General features: G+C 39.9%; 1 protein-coding gene across 2 annotated transcripts in view; it reads right to left on the reverse strand.

Annotated features, from left to right (window-relative positions):
• The window catches only part of VPS41 (VPS41 subunit of HOPS complex), a 165,806-nt gene that overhangs the window by 51,408 nt on the left and 92,584 nt on the right, over positions 1-21,814 (reverse strand). For both annotated transcript variants that reach the window (XM_069958436.1, XM_069958437.1), the window contains 9 exons: positions 20,171-20,317; positions 18,966-19,032; positions 16,913-17,010; positions 16,349-16,478; positions 14,901-15,016; positions 9,995-10,051; positions 9,759-9,820; positions 4,582-4,663; positions 1,738-1,830 (listed from right to left, as the gene is read on the reverse strand). In XM_069958436.1, the coding sequence (XP_069814537.1) occupies positions 1,738-1,830; positions 4,582-4,663; positions 9,759-9,820; positions 9,995-10,051; positions 14,901-15,016; positions 16,349-16,478; positions 16,913-17,010; positions 18,966-19,032; positions 20,171-20,317 (852 nt within the window). The remainder of the gene's footprint in view (positions 1-1,737; positions 1,831-4,581; positions 4,664-9,758; positions 9,821-9,994; positions 10,052-14,900; positions 15,017-16,348; positions 16,479-16,912; positions 17,011-18,965; positions 19,033-20,170; positions 20,318-21,814) is intronic.

Genomic DNA, 21,814 nt, shown 5'->3' on the forward strand with positions numbered 1-21,814 from the left:
TAATTAAAATCCCTGCTTATTCTGTTAAGGAGTCCAGTGGGCGGTGTCACTCAATGGACTGGACACTTCAGCATGGAAACATTAGAGAGTTCAATCAACAATAAAAAGTTATACTAAAAATCTTCCCAACAGATCTATATAAATTCACTCAGCTCTTTCTGCTGGATAATATGATGCCGATAGCTTAGGTAGCATTTTCATGGTGACAGGTTCCATTTAAAGTCAAAAATGCGTTTAGGCAATACATTTTAACAAAGCCAATGATTTGAGTGAGGCATACAGGCATTCTTTCTTTCCTATACATTTTTGCACAGCCTTTTTCATGGTATAAGTCCCACTTGCCTGATGGCACAAATCAAACAGGCAGAAACCACGGCAGAAATCATGCCAGTGCAGATTTCTGTGCCCACTGTGCGGTAGGGCCGCAGCACCCAAACCATGATCATGAGAGTTCACTGTGTAGCGGTGGCAACCTGTAATTGCAGCTCAGCTCCTATTCACTTGCAGAAGAGCTGAGCTGCAGTTTTATATTGTCCATAACTAAGATGGTATCAGAATTAGGCATTGGGCTTCATGGCCACAAACTGCACATCTTTGGTTCTAAGCAGTAGTCCCCAGTGACGTCAGGTGCAGGAACGGAGGTGTGCACAATTGCAGTGAATGAAATAAAAGCATGGAGATTTACTGGTGCCTCAGATGGGCGGCTGGAACAGGTATCCATATTTGCGGCCACTTTGTTAGCATACCAGCAATTTATCCTTGATGCTGGTGAGGCAAAGTAAGAGGCTTGGAGGAGCGCATCTGCATATATATCTAGGTGTATTAATTGTTCACTACAAATGGTACTGCCTGTGTCTAATGGTGATTGTGCCATAATGCAAAGTTTAGCAAGTTTTGCGGAGTTGGTGATTGTGCATTATAGCACTAGACTAAAAAACTAAGGGCCAAAAGCCCAAAACACACACTAATCTGCTCTCTGTCTAAAACCTAATTTTTACTGGTCCCAGGGGCTGTGTGTTTGTGATTTTAATACATCAGATCACCAGTAGTCGCTGGCCACTAAACTCTTGATGAACAGTTTTAATATTAATGGGGAAACGCATTGGGTAAAGGTCAGTTTGGGGAAATGGCAACACTTGACTTATTCCATATCTATTTGGATATGGATTTAGTTAAATGTCAGTATTTAACTAACCCATGGAGGTATTTGGTTTTTGTTGACCCAGACGTTACCCAGCATCAGGGATTTATGTCACATATGTGTGCTGTAGTTTTTATGCCTTTGACTGATTACAATAAAATTGGTATTTCTGATGTTATACGCTTCAGTAATACTAGATCTACCTTTCATGGCAATGCAGATTCTATGTAGGGTGAGGAAGGACCCATCTTGCATGTACACAGCCCAGGGTGGCTTTCTTTCTCTCTTCTCTTCTCCTGCACAGGGCACATGCTAAGCCCAGCCGCCACACCCAGGCTTCCTTCTTGTTGTCTCTGTTACTAGAGATGGATTTCCCCTAACAACATGCAGTGAACAGCAGACTGAAGAGAAGTCAGACCCTAAATGGCCAAGACTTTATAGCAGTTTTTGTTTTTTGTTTAAGAACCATTTCTGGTAAATCAAGTGATTTACAAATATGCTACACATAGACAAATGGAGGAAAGTGAAACAACATTGTAGTAAATATTTGAGATAAAGTTTTATGGAGTATTTAATTTGTACCCTCGCAGCCGTACCTCATAATCAGTTCTTAAAAACTCATCCAGGATCATTTCATAAATTGCCGGTCTGAGCCGTAAATCTCCTCTTGGTAGATACTTGCTGATGGCCTGAAAGACACAGACATAACAAATGTGGTTGCTGCATTATATCTGGGATACATGACAATACCATTTCTTATTAAGAAGTAGTCCTGAGACATTAGGAAAATAACTAAAAGATGTATTTTTATAGCAACATCTTTATGTGGAAGTGACAATGGAGAGTCACAAACAGATCTGCTAATCTAAACACCCCAGGACTCCACCATCCTCAGTCTGGCATATGTACTGTACTTTCTAGATCAGAAAGGTATTGGAGATCTGAGCTGTGAGGTGCTCTGAGCTGTAAACATTCCCACACACATTATATATTTGTTACCTGTACTGTCAGTGTTTGGCTGTCAGTGTATGGGTCTCGAACAACCTATAACCCACAGAACATGATGGTGGAGATAGGGGTTGACCAAGATGGAAAACTACTGCTCGACCCCTTTGTTATGGGAGAGATATGCTGCTGGCAGCAGCTTAACCCTCCCCACAGAGAACACAGGAGCACTTGACCATGCTGAACGTTCCTGTGCATGATAATGACAGGGGCCACATAGGCAACCAAGATTAGCCTAATATTTATTATAGTTATTTACCGCAGTATAATCATTTATTAAATAATGGAATATCATTTTAGGGTACATTCACACATCTGATTCAGATATTTAATGCAATTGTAGTTTCTATAGAGTGACTTTCATAAGACACTGGCAATAGTTGCTTACACATCATGATATGTAACCTGTAAAATGATACAATGTAAGATTGGCAATAGGGGAATTTAGTAAATGCAGCAGCTCTTGTAATGTGCAGTTAAATTATAAATTGTTATTACATGTATGGTCATATGCATAAATCATATACAAACATCAGCAATGGTCCAGTGAGAGTACATGGAAGAAGAAAAGGAAGAATACCTATGACACCTAGTGGTGAGCAGAGGGCATTACAATTTTAAACAAAATGCAACTTATGTTTTAAATACCACACAAATGATGTGAGATGTAAAAGCCCTATTACATAAAGAGATTATTTAGCTCCCATAGCATCTGAGTAATTAAAAATAAAAATGTCATACATGCCTGTTTGTCTTTTCTGTTATGTTTAAACTTCAATAAAAGTTTATCATATAGTGTGCCTGATATATGTTTTTTTTCTCGGTAAGGATTCTAGGTGAGTTTATTACTTGTACTGGTTAGGCCTAACATTCATTGCTGTGGTTGTCTGCCCCTCCCTCATTTGGTATTGGGATGACTCCTGTCTTCCTGTAGTGTCTCCCTATCCCCCTGAAGTGTGTTTTTTCCTGGTGGGGATTCTAGGTGAGTTTATTACTGGTGAGGCCTAACATACATTGCTGCAGTGCTGAGGTGGGGGTGCACTATAAAAGCTGAGAGGAGTTGGTGTACTACTGTACTGTAGTTGCTGAGGTGTAACAAGTACTGTATGCTCGACTAGGCTTTTTTTTTTTTAGGTACAGCACAGTACAGTACTCATACCATCATTATGCCACCCAAAACATGATAAAATGGATGGAAAGAGGAAAACAGAACAAAAACTGAGTTAAAGAAAGAACTTGTTGCCACGTTTAAGAAAGGCCTATGTGTGCGCGAATTAGTCACTCAGTATGGCATGGCTAAGTTGACAATATTCACAATACTGAAACAAAAATATGCCATTAAAGAAGCGGATGTAGAAAAAGGAGTAACAACATTAACAAAGCAAAGGTCTCACACAATGGAAGAGATGGAGAGATTATTACTGGTGTGGATAAATGAAAAATTTGTTTTAGAGTTCATGATCAATCACAAAGCGCTGCAACTGTATGCAGATCTAACTAGAGAGGCTGCTGGAACAAGTGCTCAAGCTGAAACATTCAAGGCAAGTCATGGCTGGTTTGATAAATTTAAGCAGCACTCTCCGGTTGGGATCCCATAGAACAATAGGTTATGTTTCCCTCCACACAAAGTATGGCCGTTTTTGCCAATGGTAACAACGGCCGTACTTTATGTGGTGTGAACATAGCCTGACTCTGCAAAAAGCCACAGAAGCATGGTTGGAACTTGACTGGACAGACAGCTGCACAAAACCCTGACCTGTTTTATGTACTTAGGTTGTATTTGAGGGAACTTCATAAAATATATTATAAAAAACTATACTATAAGATTGCATCCAATGTAAGGCCCCGTTCCCACTGAGCAAAACTAGCGGAATTCCACGGCGGAATGCCGTTAGCCTCCCTCTCATAATGGGAGTCTATGGGAGGCGCACGCTCCTGCTTTGTCCGCACTGAAGAATGAACATGTTCATTCCGCTAGTTTTGCTCAGTGGGAACAGGGCCTATGAGTGGATTTTCCACAACAATGGGGCTAATCCTCCAGATCTGCTGTACTGCAAAATGCTCATTCTCGGGACATTCATGGCAATAGATATCAGACTATTATCCGAAATGTGAGCATACATACACTGCCTTAAAGGCATTATGGCCACTTTAAAAAAAAAGTTCTAATTAGTTGGGGGTCTCAGGAAAACCAAGCACACATCTGCATTTTGGTTAAATCTTGAAATCAATGGGAGCCTCAGCAACCGATCAAAACATTTGATGAATCTGTGTGATTAAGTGATAGTATGTAGTGTTAAGCAGACCTGTCAAACTGTTTGGGTTCAGCAACATTCTCCGAATATGAATGTTGGACGTTTGATTTCCTGCGGTTACAGAAGTTGGATGTAGCTCTGGGGCTGCCTGGAAAACATGGATACAGTCTATGACTTTACCTTCAATTGTCCTATTTTTTTAAAGCGATAAACTTCATCTTCCCATAGCTTCATGTTTTTGCCAAGTATCTTCTGACACTTTCTGAAAAGAAAAAGGAAAAGAAAAAAGAAGTACAAAAGTAATGAAAATGGAAAAAGTGTAAGGAAAGAGAAGCAGATTATGCTTAGAAATTTGCCACACATGACTTGTTTAAGAGCCATCAGTTAAACAAAAAAAAAAAGAAAGAAGAGAAAGAAAGAAAGAATTTGCAGAGGGGCTGAGCGAATCCCATACCTTCCTGCAACATTTTGGCATGGCAGATTATGTTTAGCAATTTGGCTTTCATGCAGGTCAGAATGTTATCCAAGAGCCTCCAGTTTCAAGGAGAAAGAAACAATAAAACCCTGCATTTCTTTTGGGGATAATATTAAGAACATAGTGTTCTGATATGTACTGTATGTATAGGACATACACTCTGTTGCATTGGCTGCTTTTAAACATAGAGGAGAATGTTCTTTTGTGACAGTAGTGGTTAAGAATGGCTCTTCCTCCGTATTGGGATAAATGTTCACTTTCAAGTGACCTTTACATGGAGTGTCTCATTCACTACCCGTAGAGCACAAGATCCTTAAACTGTGCTAATGATGGTATAGGCAGCTTCACGCTGAGGCCAGCATAGCCTGCAGCCAGGCAATTTACTTCTCTTAAGTGGATCTCACTATCTAACAATTTGAGCCTGACTTTACTATATCTAGTTACATCTTTTATCTGGCAGTAAGTACAAAGTTCTGTTTAAGATGTATTTGTAGAGAAGGAATCACATAAGCTGGTGTGCTCCTAATGCTTTGAACCTGACATTAATTTATCAATTTCCATTTCACTAATGCTGTAATAGTGTTTCAGCACCCTATAGCGAGTCTATATTAGAGGCCACTTAACTGTAGAAAGGTCAGAGAATAGGACTTTAGAGGTGTGTGGAGAAAGCTCTGTGCATTAGTGGATCTTTTATACTCAGGTACTGGGATTATCAAGCCTAAAAGAGTTACTGCTATTAAGTGACAGAAAATATATAAATTTTAAAAGGGCACCTCACAACAATGCTGGAGTGATGAGCCTCAAGGTACCCTGCTTTACTTGGCTCGATGGCACTGATAGATACGTAAGACAGGGTAATCACTCGCAGTGTACTATTTCTGTCTCAGTTCCCTGCTTTAATCGTGCTAAATAGCAGCAATATAGATATAGAAAGCAGGATAAACAAAGAATTTGTTATGTCTCTACGCGTTTCACCTAGAGGTCACTCTGGGATCATCAGGAGACTATAAGATAACACAATGGCTCATCATAGAAATTATCAACAAACAATTATAAATAATACTGAAATACAGGTGATGCAAAGCAGGTTACCATGTATTAAGAGCCCAGCCGGGCAATATAAATGTACAGTATACACCTGTTAAGGGGGTGTGAGATACAGGACGACAATGTGGTTCCTGATGTCTGTAATTATATGTAATATAGTTTACATTACACTATCAGGAGGTCGGCCCCCGATAAGCACTTGAAGCGCCTAGTCAAGACAGTGTGGTGATATGCAGATAATGCACCAAAGACAATGCACCAAAGATAATATTGTGCAAAATGCGACACACACTTAGGGGAGAAAGGGTCTATAAGGTACAGGGGTAGCAGCCTACAGATACAGAGGTATCACACAGCTGAATATGCTGGGGTTTATGACAATGCATATATCAGTTACTCTGATACCCCATAGGGCTTACTACACGTCTCTTACATATGAGACTCCCAATCTATTTCATAGTCTCCACCAAACAGATGACATCATAAACAGTAGTTGGTATCTGGTGTCACAAAGCACATCAAGAAGGTTACATTATGACCACATAACCGCAAAAAGAACAATCAAAACCACATGTCCCCTAAGGGATCACTCACTGCCCCCCGCGTGCCCGAGATGGTGATTCCGGCCTGGCTGCTACCCCTGTACCTTATAGACCCTTTCTCCCCTAAGTGTGTGTCGCATTTTGCACAATATTATCTTTGGTACATTGTCTTTGGTGCATTATCTGCATATCACCACACTGTCTTGACTAGGCGCTTCAAGTGCTTATCGGGGGCCGACCTCCTGATAGTGTAATGTAAACTACAGTATATTACATATAATTACAGACATCAGGAACCACATTGTCGCCCTGTATCTCACACCCCCTTAACAGGTGTATACTGTACATGTATATTGCCCGGCTGGGCTCTTAATACATGGTAACCTGATTTGCATCACCTGTATTTCTGTATTATTTATAATTGTTTGTTGATAATTTCTATGATGAACCATTGTGTTATCTTATAGTCTCCTGATGATCCCAGAGTGACCTCTGGGTAAAAAGCGTAGAGACATAACGAGACATAACAAATTTTTGGTTTATCCTGCTTTCTATATCTATATTGCTGCACGATTAAAGCAGGGAACTGAGACAGAAATAGTACACTGCGAGTGGTTACCCTGTCTTACGTATCTATCAGTGCCATCGAGCACGAGTAAAGCAGGGTACCTGGAGGCTCAACACTCCAGCATTGTTGTGAGGTGCCCTTTTAAAATTTATATATTTTCTTTTTTCTGTTGTAGCTAGGTTGTTTATACAACACTTTTAAACTAATTCATAAAAGTTAAATTTTAAATACGTGATTCCGAAAAAATATATATAATTATTCCACATATTTCTGACCATTTTTTTCTGGGCAATATATTGTACAACGCAGCTGTGATTTTTTATTAAGTGACAGCACTGAAGCGACAAGTCAGCGACTGCCCAGGCACTACTTCTGGCTTTAAGCTAACCGATAAGTAGGAAGCCTTTTTCCAATTTGTACTAGAAATAAAGGCATAGGATTACTATCTTTTAGACTACTTCTATATTGCTCGCCTTTATGTCTACTATTTCACTTTGTTTCTTGTGCAGCAGGTAATAGGGTGGTATTACATGGAACGATTATCGTTCAAAAAATCGTTAAATCCTTCGGATTTGAGCGATAATCGTTAAGTGTAATAGTAGACAACGATTAAACTACCAACGAGAAACCGTTGGTCGTTTAATAGAGTTTGGACCTCTTTTTATCATTGATCTTTTCAAATCGTTCGCATGTAATAAGACGTCTTTCTGTCGTTTGCAATACCAGAGAATGCATTGGCGATGTCAGGACGAACGCAATAACGATCATAAGTAACGATCATTGTTCCATGTAATTAGGTGAACGATTTCAGATTGTTCGCCATAGCTATCGTTTGAGTTCGTTTATCGCTGATCGTCAAAAAATAGCTTCATGTAATAGTACCCTTACTCTTTTAGCATACTCTTTTCAAATGTCCTTAAGAGTCTTGCTTAAAACTGTACATTATGCAACTGGACTCGCAGACAGGTGATTAAATCAGTAAAAAATCTGTCAATCACGACAGGATCAGACAAGGCCGTGTGTCAGGGTCCTATTTGATGGCCCGTTCAATAATGTAAATGAGTGCGAATCTGCTAGATCGTACTTGTTTACTGAGCCTATTACACGGCTTAATAATCGGTTAGCAGGTTTGCCCTAAACTGTAAACATTACCTCTCCATGCTGAGCAGACATCAGCGCATGCACAAAACTGCCCGCACAAATAAGCTGCTATATAAATATACAATGATCGGCCACTGGAACCATCTGCTTAATATTGTGTAGGCCCCCCAACATTAAAATCAGTGTTAAATAACAGCCAAAAAGTTATAAAATAGAAATCCCTGATTGTGTTAAAGAAAAATAAATGTAATACAAAATAAAATAAAAGTGAATAAGCATAAAAGAAAACAAAAAAAACATTTTTATAGCACATACATTACATGAAAATAAAAACATCTAACATATATTGGGTATCTGCACATTTGTAATAACCTGAAAAATTAGTTTGATGGAATATTAAACGTAGTGTGGCGTTTAACTTTTATTCACTAAATAACACACATTACAAAGTTATACAACTTTGTAATGTGTGTTATTTAAGTAAATGGCCCCCTTCCCCGTGTTCTCCCTACCCAGGAAGTGTTGTGCGTTATACTTACTCAATTGTTGACGACCCCGGCATCCCAAAGATGACGTCGTCGACAGCAATTGAGTAAGTATAATGCACCACACTTCCGGGGTGGGGGGAAAATGGGGAAGGGGGCCATTCACTTAAATAATTTGTGTTATTTAGTGAATTAATGTTAAACGACGCACTACCCCTTTTAAGGCTGTTTTAACACACAGTAAAATAAGAGCAAAATATGACAGTAAAATAGGTATAAAACTTGGTATAAATTAGATAGGGATTTATGTACCGCCAAACAGGGAGGTAAAACATGATCTTTTCAGGCCTGGTCATTGAGGGGTTAACTGAACAGCTCAACAATTCTATTAATGTGTATACGAAGGAAAAAATATCCAGTCTTAGGGCCCAATTACACAAAGCGAGGCCAATTCGGCCAATTATCGCTCCGTGTAATAGAGAGAACGATCATCCGCTGATTGTTTCTTTAGGTCCTGACCTAAAATCATCAGACGCGCATAACTATCTGCCCTAGTGATGCACGGCCTAAAGCTGATGATTGTAGTGTAAAATAATAAAATATTTACTTACCTTACCCCGTTCCTAGGTGTCCTCAGGGCTTCCCCAGTGTCTGCTGCTGCTACTCTGCCTTCCCTTCTATCCCAGTCTCTGTACTGACAGGCTGCTCAGCCAATCACTGTCCGAGACAGGACTGCGGTCAGTGATTGGCTGAGTGGCCTGTCAGAACAGAGAATGGAATAGAAGGCAACAGAAGGCCTAAGAACACCGGGGAACATGGTAAAGTAAGTAAATACTTTATTATTTTACACTGGGCAAGGGCTGCACGGACATCACTAATAATGTCCGTGCAGCCCTTGCTGCCTAATAGTCAACCCATGTAACAGCTCAGTAAACGAGCGCCGATCTAGAAGCTTGCTTACACTTTATGATCAGGCCATGTAATAGGGTACTTAGAATGTTTAACTGCAAAAGCTGGTATTTTGTCCTGGTCACCAAGGCATAAAAATGGATAAAATGATTTGTATTTAAGTTAAAAATAGTTACAGCTCAGGTACTCCGACAATGAGAATTATCGTTTAATTACAGGGGTACAGTTACCTGGCAGCGATGTCGTAATCTCCTTTCTCCACAAGGTGTGTTATATAAGCTAAGCCAATATCCTGAAAAATTTAAAATTTACATTAATACACAGGCAGACAAGGGGATTTTGGGACCACCAGCTACAGTGCACACATGACAGCAATGTTTTCTACTATTCTATTCTTCCCATGATACCAGATTTATAGCTCCATAATAAAAAGTAATTAGCAAAAATCTCAGTCTGGGAAACTCACCAAAACCTCGTGCCTCTTAATGTTCTTCTGACTAATTTCTGCAGCCATTAGAGCTTCCTTAAAAGGAGACAACAATGGGGAAAAATCAGTAAAAACCAATATGTAACAAAATATGTTGTATACAGTAAATCACCTTAATTGTTGGGATCACCGGAGAATAAGCATCTAGGTATTTAGGTAATTATTGTCTAGTGTAGTGATATTATACCAATTCTAACCATATATAGGAGCACTGACTTTAGTTTACAATTAGATTTGGCTGCCTACGACAAAATATTAAGACACTTGCAGTGGAAGCACAGATGTAGAGGCCATAAAGGCAATCTATAGGAAGGTTAGAAGGATCTAACCAGCAATAGTAAGGCCCCTATTCCACCGGACGATTATCGTTTGCATAATCGTTAACGATTAACGATCTCAAACGACCGCTATTGCGAAAGACCTGAAAACGTTCACTCATTTCCATGGAACGATAATCGTTACTTATGATCGTAATTGCGATAGTTTTTTCTTTGCTATTTATTCGCTATTGCGTTCGTATCTATTGCGAACGACCGAACGACGTCTTATTCAATGCAAACGATTTGCGAACATTTTGCGAACGAGCAACGATAAAAATAGGTCCAGGTCTTATAAAGCAATCAACGATTTCTTGTTCGGTCGTTAATCGTTAACTGCATTTCAACCGAACGATTATCGTTTAGATTCGAACGATTTAACGATAATCTGAACGATAATCGTTCGGTGGAATTGGGCCCTAAGTTTCTTCCCTTCATCCTCTACACCATTATGGTGATATTAGCAATTTATTCCCTATACTAATGAGGTGTTTTGGTGCACTGGGGGTGGGGCTACCTCCGCCAGTGCACTGATCCACCCAGACTGGCCTGCTCTTCTGATATTCATTAGGAGGGGCGGGTTAGACGAATCTAAACTGCTAATAGTTGCCCTTTAAGTTAAAACTAAGGTCTAACCACTCATACCTTCACAAATCCTCAAGAAAAAGGAGCACCAAGTCCTCATTCTTGCTGGACAAGTGGCTATACTTGTATTATCATGCTTCTATATACATATATGACATATACAGATGCAAGTCCCTTGTGCTGCCAAAACAGTTAAGACATGGACTCCACAATACCTTTTAAAGGGGTAGTGCACCCAAAATTTTTTTCTTTCAAATCAACTGCTGCCATGAAGTGCCAGAGATTTGTAATTTACTTCTATAAAAAAATCTCAAGCCTTCCAGTACTTATCAGCTGCTGTGTGTCCAGCAGGAAGTGGTGTTTTCTTTCCTGTCTGACACAGTGATCTCTGTTGCCTCCTCTGTCCATGTCAAGAACTGTCCAGAGAAGGAGCAAATCCCCATAGAAAACCTCTCCTGCTCTCCAGAATGGAAATAATACCACTTCCTGCTGGGCATACAGCAGCTGATAAGTACTGGAAGGCTTGAGATTTTTTAATAGAAGTAAATTACAAATCTCTGGCACTTCATGGCAGCAGTTGATTTGAAAGAAATTTTTTTGGGGTGCACTACCCCTTTAAGATGTCCTGTGATATACGCAGCTAAAGAGCCCCATACACAGCATGCTGCAATGCCCTTTATGTTCTACTACCTTTCTACCATAGCCAGCAATCTGTGCTACAGCAGCTCTTCAGCAGGATTAGTAAAGACACACCAGCCTTTAATTCCCATGTAAATCAATATGGCTTGGACTCCCATAACGCTTTTACCCTTCCACTTTTGGTGGGTACTAGCAACTAGCTAACTGATGCCTATGGATATGGAATGGAATGTCCTAAAAGTTTCTGTAGATGTAATATGTAGGTCCGTATAGTGTAAATATGTACTGTAAGCAAGTTTCTCCTTATTTCCCAAGTGTTTTAAAGAAGAATAACCATGGGTTATGTCTAGTGATGAGTGAACTAGCCCAATGCTTGGATGCATCCGAACCCAAACTTTTGGCATTTGACTCCCACTGGCTGTAGCCATTGGATGCAGCCCTAGGGCTGCCAGAGAACATGGTTACGGGCTATAGCTTTATCCATGATTTCCATGACTTCCTAGATCTTCATCCAACTTCTTCAGGCAGCGGCAGTCAAATGCAGATCGTTCAGGTTCGGACGCATCTGAGGATTGGGCAAGTTGGCTCATCACTAGTTATGTCATATAATATTAACATGCAATATTAAAAGACTAGCTGTGCTCTTTATAATCACATGGGTTGTGGCAGCTTTTCTGATAGTTGAGGCTGTTATTTCTGCAAAGATTCTAGAAAGTATTCCTAGAATAGTTTCTATGGAAAACAGTATCACAACACTGCACCAAGGTTCCACAGTCACAATTGTGTGACGACAATATAATAGATATAATACCTTTAACAGATGAACATTTGTTACAATGATTCCAGTCTAGACAATCCCCTGTGAGCAATATTTATTGAACTTTAGACTCATACATTGTATCCACACTGATGTATCGTGGCAAATTATCTGGACAGGACAGGACAGAGATTTGAGATGCTGATCTTTTTTTGCTTGAAAAGGATTTTCTATATTGGATAAAAATGTAGCAAGCTTTCATCTGTGAGAACTACTACATCATGGGGAGTGTTCAGTGCCCATACAAAGACAAAGGTGTTATCATTCACTCATGGTGTTATTATACTGAAAGAAAAAATGTGCTTGTCTATGATTAAAAAATGAGGCTGCTTACTTACAAAGATTGCTGTGGTGCCATTTTGGAACATCTATTCTGGTATAACCCCCTTTAACTTCACATAATTACTTTTAAAAATACAATATACTTAAAGAGAATCTTCCAGCTCTCTGACCCGACCCAAGTTGCTGACAGTGTTATTTATATATATATATATATATATATATATATATATATATATATATATACACACACACACTCACCGGCCACTTTATTAGGTACACCTGTCCAACTGCATGTCACCGCTTAATTTCTAATCAGCCAATCACATGGCGGCAACTCAGTGCATTTAGGCATGTAGACATGGTCAAGACAATCTCCTGCAGTTCAAACCGAGCATCAGTATGGGGAAGAAAGGTGATTTGAGTGCCTTTGAACGTGGCATGGTTGTTGGTGCCAGAAGTACTGGTCTGAGTATTTCAGAAACTGCTAATCTACTGGGATTTTCACACACAACCATCTCTAGGGTTTACAGAGAATGGTCCGAAAAAGAAAAAACATCCAGTGAGCGGCAGTTCTGTGGGCGGAAATGCCTTGTTGATGCCAGAGTTTAGAGGAGAATGGGCAGACTGGTTCGAGCTGATAGAAAGGCAACAGTGACTCAAATAGCCAACCGTTACAACCAAGGTAGGCAGAAGAGCATCTCTGAATGCACAGTACTTCGAACTTTGAGGCAGATGGGCTACAGCAGCAGAAGACCACACCGGGTGCCACTTCTTTCAGCTAAGAACAGGAAACTGAGGCTACAATTTGCACAAGCTCATCGAAATTGGACAGTAGAAGATTGGAAAAACGTTGCCTGGTCGGATGAGTCTCGATTTCTGCTGCGACATTTGGATGGTAGGGTCAGAATTTGGCGTCAACAACATGAAAGCATGGATCCATCCTGCCTTGTATCAACGGTTCAGGCTGGTGGTGGTGGTGTCATGGTGTGGGGAATATTTTCTTGGCACTCTTTGGGCCCCTTGGTACCAATTGAGCATCGTTGCAACGCCACAGCCTACCTGAGTATTGTTGCTGACCATGTCCATCCCTTTATGACCACAATGTTCCAACATCTGATGGCTACTTTCAGCAGGATAATGCACCATGTCATAAAGCTAGAATCATCTCAGACTGGTTTCTTGAACATGACAATAAGTTCACTGTACTCAAATGTCCTCCACAGTCACCAGATCTCAATCCAATAGAGCATCTTTGGGATGTGGTGGAACGGGAGATTTGCATCATGGATGTGCAGCCGACAAATCTGCGGCAACTGTGTGATGCCATCATGTCAATATGGACCAAAATCTCTGAGGAATGCTTCCAGCACCTTGTTGAACCTATGCCACGAAGAAATGAGGCAGTTCTGAAGGCAAAAGGGGGTCCAACTCGTTACTAGCATGGTGTACCTAATAAAGTGGCCGGTGAGTGTATATATATGTGACAGCACCCTAGTGGACATGGTACCTCTAGTTAATTTGTAAATAGAGTAGAAAATGTGCAATCCTTGTTTTCTTACTATAACCGAGTGTCAAAAAGGAGTTCGTCTCTGCGACCAGCCTTGGTTCCTCCCCCCTCTTCTTCCATTTGAATATTAATTTAACAGTGGCTTGAAATTTGCTTGCCACTAATGCTGCGAGGTCCTACATCGTAAACCGGTTCATTTTATGGTAGCCAGGAAGAGCGCCGCATTTGCATACGGCGGCACGTTACTTTAAACATTCTGCTTCTACATAACTGTTATACCCAGACCTTACATACTGTACACAAGCTCAGATGAGTCTCCTGCATCTGAACACAGATAGTGCCTACATTATAGTCATTCCTTGTTTAGGTCCATCACCACCATCAGTTTACATTTCTGTGTAATGAAATGCCGTCCACAGTGGCTATTTTGTATGACTGGTGAGCAGGCCAGTAATGTCATGGTCTGCTGTAGTGAAGCCTCACCATGGTCGACACACCAGATCATGTGACACATCAGAACACAAGTGTGTGAGCAGATACTGATAGAAAACCTAGAAAAGTTCTAAATACAAAGGCCTTAGAAACTTTTATTATATTGGCACCTTGGCCACTTGATAATTTACTTTTACCCAAATTAAAACTACAATAAATAACAAATTATATATATAATATTTGGAATGTACTGCAGAACCGCCTAGGCATCTGTGAGGGTAATGCATAAGTGAAATAAAACATTACCTCATATTTCTTTCGCCCCAGTAGCCAGTCAATGTGGTCATCTTGGTCCCGCTCTTTGGCCACAACAACATCTCTTGGACTGATTATATAAAAGAGCGATTCACCTTCAGCATACTCTACATAAGCACCAAACAGAAGAGTTTCTGGTTACTCCAATATAGAACCCGACACACTGTACATAGATTCCCATAACACATCACTCCTTGTCCCCAACAGGGCTCGCAATTTAATTCCCATATGTAAAAACATACTAAGGAGAATTTCATACAAAACAAATTAACCCATCAGTATGTTTTTGAAGTGTCAAACAAGGGGGAACCTACAAATACCACTCTGAACTGATATGATAACATGGAAAACAAAGATATGGCGAGTGTTTTTCCTGGTCCGTGTCCATGTTTTTCACAGATCTGTTTAATCCGTGTTCATGCGTGTACATCCGTGAAAAACACGGATCACATTGACTTCTATTGGAAATCCGTGACGTGCTTCCATTCCGAGTTATGACAAGTCCTATTCTTATATGGAACAAACTGGAGATGTGAAAACACTAAACATGAGAATAGACCAAAACAAAGCAATGGGCTAAAAATTTGTTCGTGCACACGAATGCAGCCTAAGTTACTGAAGATGCTGTTAAAATTTTAGAACCAATTTACATATTTGCTTCTTTGTAACTCTGAGCTACATAATGTTTAAACCTCCCACTAGCTGTTAAATTGGCCAACTGTATAAAGATCATGGCCAATTTTCAGCTATAACAAACCTGACCCTTCTCACCAGTGATTGACAGCTGACAAGGAAAGGATTACACTAAACTGAAATGCTGCTGAGATCAAGGGAAGCCATAATTTACTTTCAGGGAATGTGTGGTCCCATTTGAACAACAGAGACAGGCTTACAGGCTGCAGGTATACATTCAGGATCACTCTTTGTCTATACAGCACTTAGCAGTAGCTACACCTCACCCTTACTTTCTGTGTCTTGGTGTCTCTGTTACTAGAGGCGGACTGAACCCAACAACAGCCAGTGGACAACAGATATCAGGAAATGAGACACCTAGTAAACATAACTTCAGAGCTGATTTTCTGGCTAATTGAGTCACTTTTAAATAAAGAAATGATTTACAAATATGTTATAGGCATCACATATGGTGTGTTTACACAGAGAGATTTATCCGACAGATTTCTGAAGCCAAAGACAGGAACAGACTATAAACAGGGTGCAGGTCATAAAGGAAAGACTTAGATTCCCTGTCTTTCCAAGTCCATTCCTGACTTTGGCTTCCAAAATTGGTCAGATAAATCTGCCTGTGTAAACGCACCAATAGACTATCAAATGAGGGAGGGAGTTGTGTGAAATGACAGTGACCATTTCATTTGTAATTTGTATTACCCATCATGAGGCCTATAAGTACAATAAACCTCAGGAACACTGCAACTACTTACCCAAGCGATAATCCCGGCACTCATTCTCCTGGAAGCCCCGGACTGTTATGGCATCTGAGGACACTTCTTCACAGGAATCGGCCTGAGGCTGAATGATATCAAGTCGAGGCCTGGCACAAAGCTCTTTATTCTGTAACAAGAAGCAAAGTTTTTGTTGCATAAATAAAATCACAGTTCGAGCTTTTAACCATTACTAAAAATACAGGAAGTACATGTAAAAAAAAATAAATGGTTCTCCAAGCTATAACACTGATGGCCCATGCTTAGACTATCCGCATCACTTTACTTTAATGACCAACAAAGCATGGTCTGTGATTATGTAGCTGTAACCAGTATTACAGGTCAGCCCTACCTCACTCAGCTCTATGAGGGTTGCATTATTTTCTTTTACACAGAGTGTGTGTATATATAATATATATATTTATTATTATTTTTTTGTTTTGTACACAACAATTTTGCACCAAAATACACAGAACGTGGAGAAGATTGTGTGTATCTTGGTGAGTACCCTAAGGGGTTAAAAATCAAAGTAAGATTGTGGTTGTCTACAAAAGGTGTTATTACCACATTATCAGACATCTCCTTTACAAAGAAAAGCATCACAAACTGGTCGCAGAGAGGAGCTATTCCGCTAATGAAGAATTCCGTGTCAAACTGTGACACTAGAAAAGAGGGAGAAAAAAAATTAACACTGTACACAGATACATAGATGAGCAGTTGTAGAACATCAAGTTTAGGCAGGACCTTATAGTTAGAAGCTGCCAGATGGATAATGTAATATAGAATCTGCAGTGGATTACGTACGTGTGCATGTACATGTAACAAAAAGGTTATTTTTTACAATGACACCATTGATTGCTGGCTTTGTATCAGATAGACAAATCGTTGACTGTCATATAAATGTACGAACAGGTTAAAATTTTCAAGCAGATGTAACAGAGTGTCATTTTTGCAGATGTTTCAGCAGGAAAAGATGAACAGTGGACAATACTAGAGAGAACCAGTTACTGTGGTCGTAATACAGACGCAAAATGCCATCTAAAAACTTACTCCAATCAATCCGTCCAATAGTCTTCAAGGAGATATGGCCATTACACGCAGCATTACAGGCACAAAATGGTCATGCAGGAAATAGCTGAGCATCCCCCCCACTCCACCAGAAGAGCAAGCATCTGCGGCAAGCTGCCTGAGGCAATATTACTATGAAAAGCTTTCCAACCCTCTGTATCACAAACTGAAAATTGGTCTCACTTCACACATTTTGCTCAGAGACTTTAAAAAAATGTGAAAAATAAAGGTGCCAGGATTTTCCAGCAAATATCACATAAAATATCCAGATCTAAGTTATCTTACAAAATCCTAATTTACTAACATGGAAATGTGACGATTTAATTATCTGCTGTAATCATGAATCAAGACAATATCTGTACAGCGCTAGAGAATATGGTGGCACTATCTATAAAAGAGATTATAAACAGAAGTTAATCTATTACCACCATTTTAAATAACTTTTTCCATGTCCTCAGACAAACAAATAAGAAAGTAAGTTATTTTTTCCCCTCCTACATGGTCCCATTCCCCCTTATTTTTGGGGTCCATTTTGGTGCCTATTCTTGTTTTCAATGGGCTTAATTACTGCAGTTCACACTGCGAATTGTAGCCCAGTTTTTTGCTAAAATAAACCTGCGCAGAATGTCAGATTTTTTCATACCTGAGGTCTTGTAGAAATCCTGCAGAGAATGCATATGTTTTCTATTGCATACTATGAAGAGGGGGAGGCTCCTGCTGCAGCCAGGCACAGGGTTGTCAAGAGGGGAAAATGGCTGATCCTATCGTCATATTAGAGCATGCAATTTTTTGATTATCATACTGGCAGTAACTCAGTAATGCAGTAATAAAATGACACACAATGAAGAATGCTCTATATATTGTTCACCTGGGATTGCTATAAGACACAGACAGTCAGGAAAGTAACACAAGGGAAGCCTTGCTGTGAATAATTTAGTCATAACCATGCATTTCTTATATTAAAGAACCCCTTTATTCAGGGAAAGATGAACTGCAGCAAGAGCCTTCTCGGTGCAGTTTACCCCTTCCCCACAGAGAATGCTTAGCCATGCCAAAGGTTCCAGTGTATGGGGAGGACGGGTGGCAGGCGAGAGACATAACTGACAGCTAAACAATCGTTCGGCAGTCAGTTATTGAAGGTGTGTGGTCATCTTTATTTTTTTTTCCTGTTTAGACCTGCATCTATGTTTATCTCACACAGAAATGCTTAGACTGACACTCTGTAACAAACACTAGGTCAGCGCAAGCTTTCATTATGATGGTGTGGCCAGCATCAAGATTGAGAGCTGATAACAGTATCAAACAATTGGATTAGTTGAATGCATGTAAATCATTAATCTCTAGGGGTTATGGTTGCTTAAAGGGGTTACTTTCTTGTAAAAACAGCACCACACCTGTCCACAGGTTGTGTGTAGTATCGCAACTGAGCTCCATTCACTTCAATGGAACTGGGCTGAAATACCCCTATCTAAACTGAGGACAGGAATGATGCTGTGTTTTTCTAATCCCAGATAATCCTTTTAAACATGGGTTATAAACCATATCTTACCAATCTCAACATAACGGTTGGGCAAATCTCTTATTTCACTGGCATGCCGTTCCTTCACAGAACAGATCTGCAACAGAGATAAAGATATTAGTGAGTTTTGATCCTTCCTATGAACTCTTTGTGAACACCATTATCCAGTGCTGACAGGTATAATTCAGTCACTTCAGGATACAAAAAGTCCAAACTCTTAAACAGAAAGCAACTGGAAAATTAATCAAATAGATAAAAAAAATTCTAGAATTTGGGGGGGGGGGGTGTTGGGTGTTGCAGGAAATGTGCACAGTTGTCTCTGGGTGCTCTGCTTTCTTTCTACACTCACTTGTACATAGCCCATGTGATTTCTCCACATACTGCCTTGTATGTGCTTTACTCTCTATCTACAGCCTGAAAACAACATTTATGTCTATGCAGAGGACTTTCAGAGTTCTGAATAAAAAAAAACAAAGCTGTGATGGCTATAAAGAACCTAACAAGAATTTTGTACATTACTAGAACATGATAAGTTTGACATTTTATTTAAACTTCGTGAAAGATAAAGAATAAGTAAAGTATTTACCAAATTACAAGTTTTAAAGAGACTCTGTACCCACAATCTGTCCCCCCCAAACAACTTGTACCTTCAGATAGCTGCTTTTAATCCAAGAACTGTCCTGGGGTTCGTTCAGCAGGAGATACAGTTATTGTCAAAAAAACAACTTTTAATCCTGCAGCACTGTGTCTAACGGCCGGGGCTTACATTTGTATATGCATTAGGCTGGCACCACCTCTCTGTCCTTCTTCCCTACCCTCCTCATCATTAGGAATGATCCAGGAACATTTACTGCTGTTTGAGCTTTGCACAGGTGTATTAACGATCCAGCCCATATTCATTATGCACACAGGTGGGGAATAGGAAGCAATCTGCCTGGAGAATTCCTAATGATGAGGAGGGTGGGGAGGAAGGACAGAGAGGGTGTGCCAGCCTAATGCATATACAAATGTAAGCTCCGGCCGTTAGACACAACGCTGCCGGATTAAAAGTTGTTTTTATCACTATAACTGCATCCCCTGCCGAACGGACCCCAGGACAGATCTTGGATTAAAAGCAGCTATCCGAAGGTACAAGTGGTTTGGGAGGGTCAGATTGTGGGTACAGAGTCGCTTTAAACCTGAGAATGAAAGCTGTTGAAAAGCAACATGTCGCTTCATCCTTAAGCACATAGTACCTTGACAGATTTTCCCCATCCAATCACAAGAGTCAGATTATCCTTCCAGAAGAGGCTGCAGGGATACATGTCAGGGCGTAGGCTTATATCATCTCTAGGCACATTGGTAATCCTTTGCCTTGTGATTATATCTAGTATTTTGACTCCCTATGAAGGAAAAAAAAAGTCTTGAATATGTTTAAGTAAAGCAGGGAACAAGGACAATTTAATAATTATAGTTTATGTGACTGTATGAATGGTTGGATGAAGAGTGAATTCAGATTCTGCAAATTTATATTAGTATGTATGTAGATGGGGTTGTGAAAACATCATCTATAGTAGTATAATAACAAAAAAAAATAGAGAGCACCTAGGATATATAACACCTCCTAAAAATAAGCATGCAAGATGAGCAGAGTTTAAACATGCCACTTCTATGTCTTCATGTACATTATGTTCACTAAACTACCACACATGTCATAGATTAGATAAGTATCCTGACTGGGTCAGGGGGTGATTAGATGTGCAAATGCTGATCCTGTTACCCCTAATGTTCAGTGGAAAATAAAACTCCCTCTAAATTTGTCACCCTGGAGTTACAGATGGCAGTAAAAGACGGAGATATGACAGTAACAGGCTGGGATCTATCTGCTGCTGCTTATCCTACAATGCTTCCTTTCCAGACACATAAAACTTGGAAGTGATGCTCCCCATGTTCAAATGAGTGTTGTTCCCCAAATACTGAAGCTATCACTTGAAAAGAAAGATTATGGGCTTTAATATGTTAATATATTTCACTTGTGCCAAGCATTTAAAGGGAACCTGCATGACTTTCATGTTGCCTGGACCACAATTCATCGGGGTGGTCACAAGAGACTTTTCTTCATCCTGACAGTCTTTATTAATGCCTCTCTCCCTTTCTTAAAAGAAAGAGATCTTTTTCTCGACCCATACAAACCAGGAACCGTAAAGTGGTGTGTGGGCTTATACACTTTGATCAAATTGTAACTAACTCCTGATGTTAGTGTTGACTGTGCTAAGAAGAGGATTAGTTGTTTAGCATGTGGATGTGCTGCCAGGTCTGTGTTTTTCTGCTCATATAATTACTCTACTACATTCATCCTTCACAGTAAAAGGGTTAATATAGTACACAAATCAATTAACAAAATAGGTGTATGGATAGATATCCCTAGTAACAGAGAATGATAGGGAGAGATTCCCTTGCGGATCTAATGATCGCTGGTGATCTTAGGATGGCTTTACAAGAACAGATTTATCTGACAGATTTTTGAAGCCAAAGCCAGGAACGGACTATAAACAGAGAACAAGTCATAAAGGAAAGACTGAGATTTCTCCTCTTTTCAAACCCATTCCTGGTTTCGGCTTCAAAAATCTGTCGGATAACTCTCTCTGTGTAAAGGCACCATAAGGTGATCTAATGATCGCTGATGATCTAAGGTGATCTAATGATCACTGGGGTCCCAGCACGAATACTTTCTCAGACCAAAACTTTTCTGTGACAAGTCTGCGGCATGTCAATTGTTGTTTTTTTTTTTTAATGACAGGGACACTTAAGAATGGAATAGCATGTTACATAGACTGAAGAACATTATTCTTACCCTTAATTTGAAACTTGTGAAAAAGTGATATACAGTGAGTGTCAAC

The sequence above is a fragment of the Dendropsophus ebraccatus genome, chromosome 2 (genome assembly GCF_027789765.1).
Source record: "Dendropsophus ebraccatus isolate aDenEbr1 chromosome 2, aDenEbr1.pat, whole genome shotgun sequence".
NCBI lineage: Eukaryota > Metazoa > Chordata > Amphibia > Anura > Hylidae > Dendropsophus > Dendropsophus ebraccatus.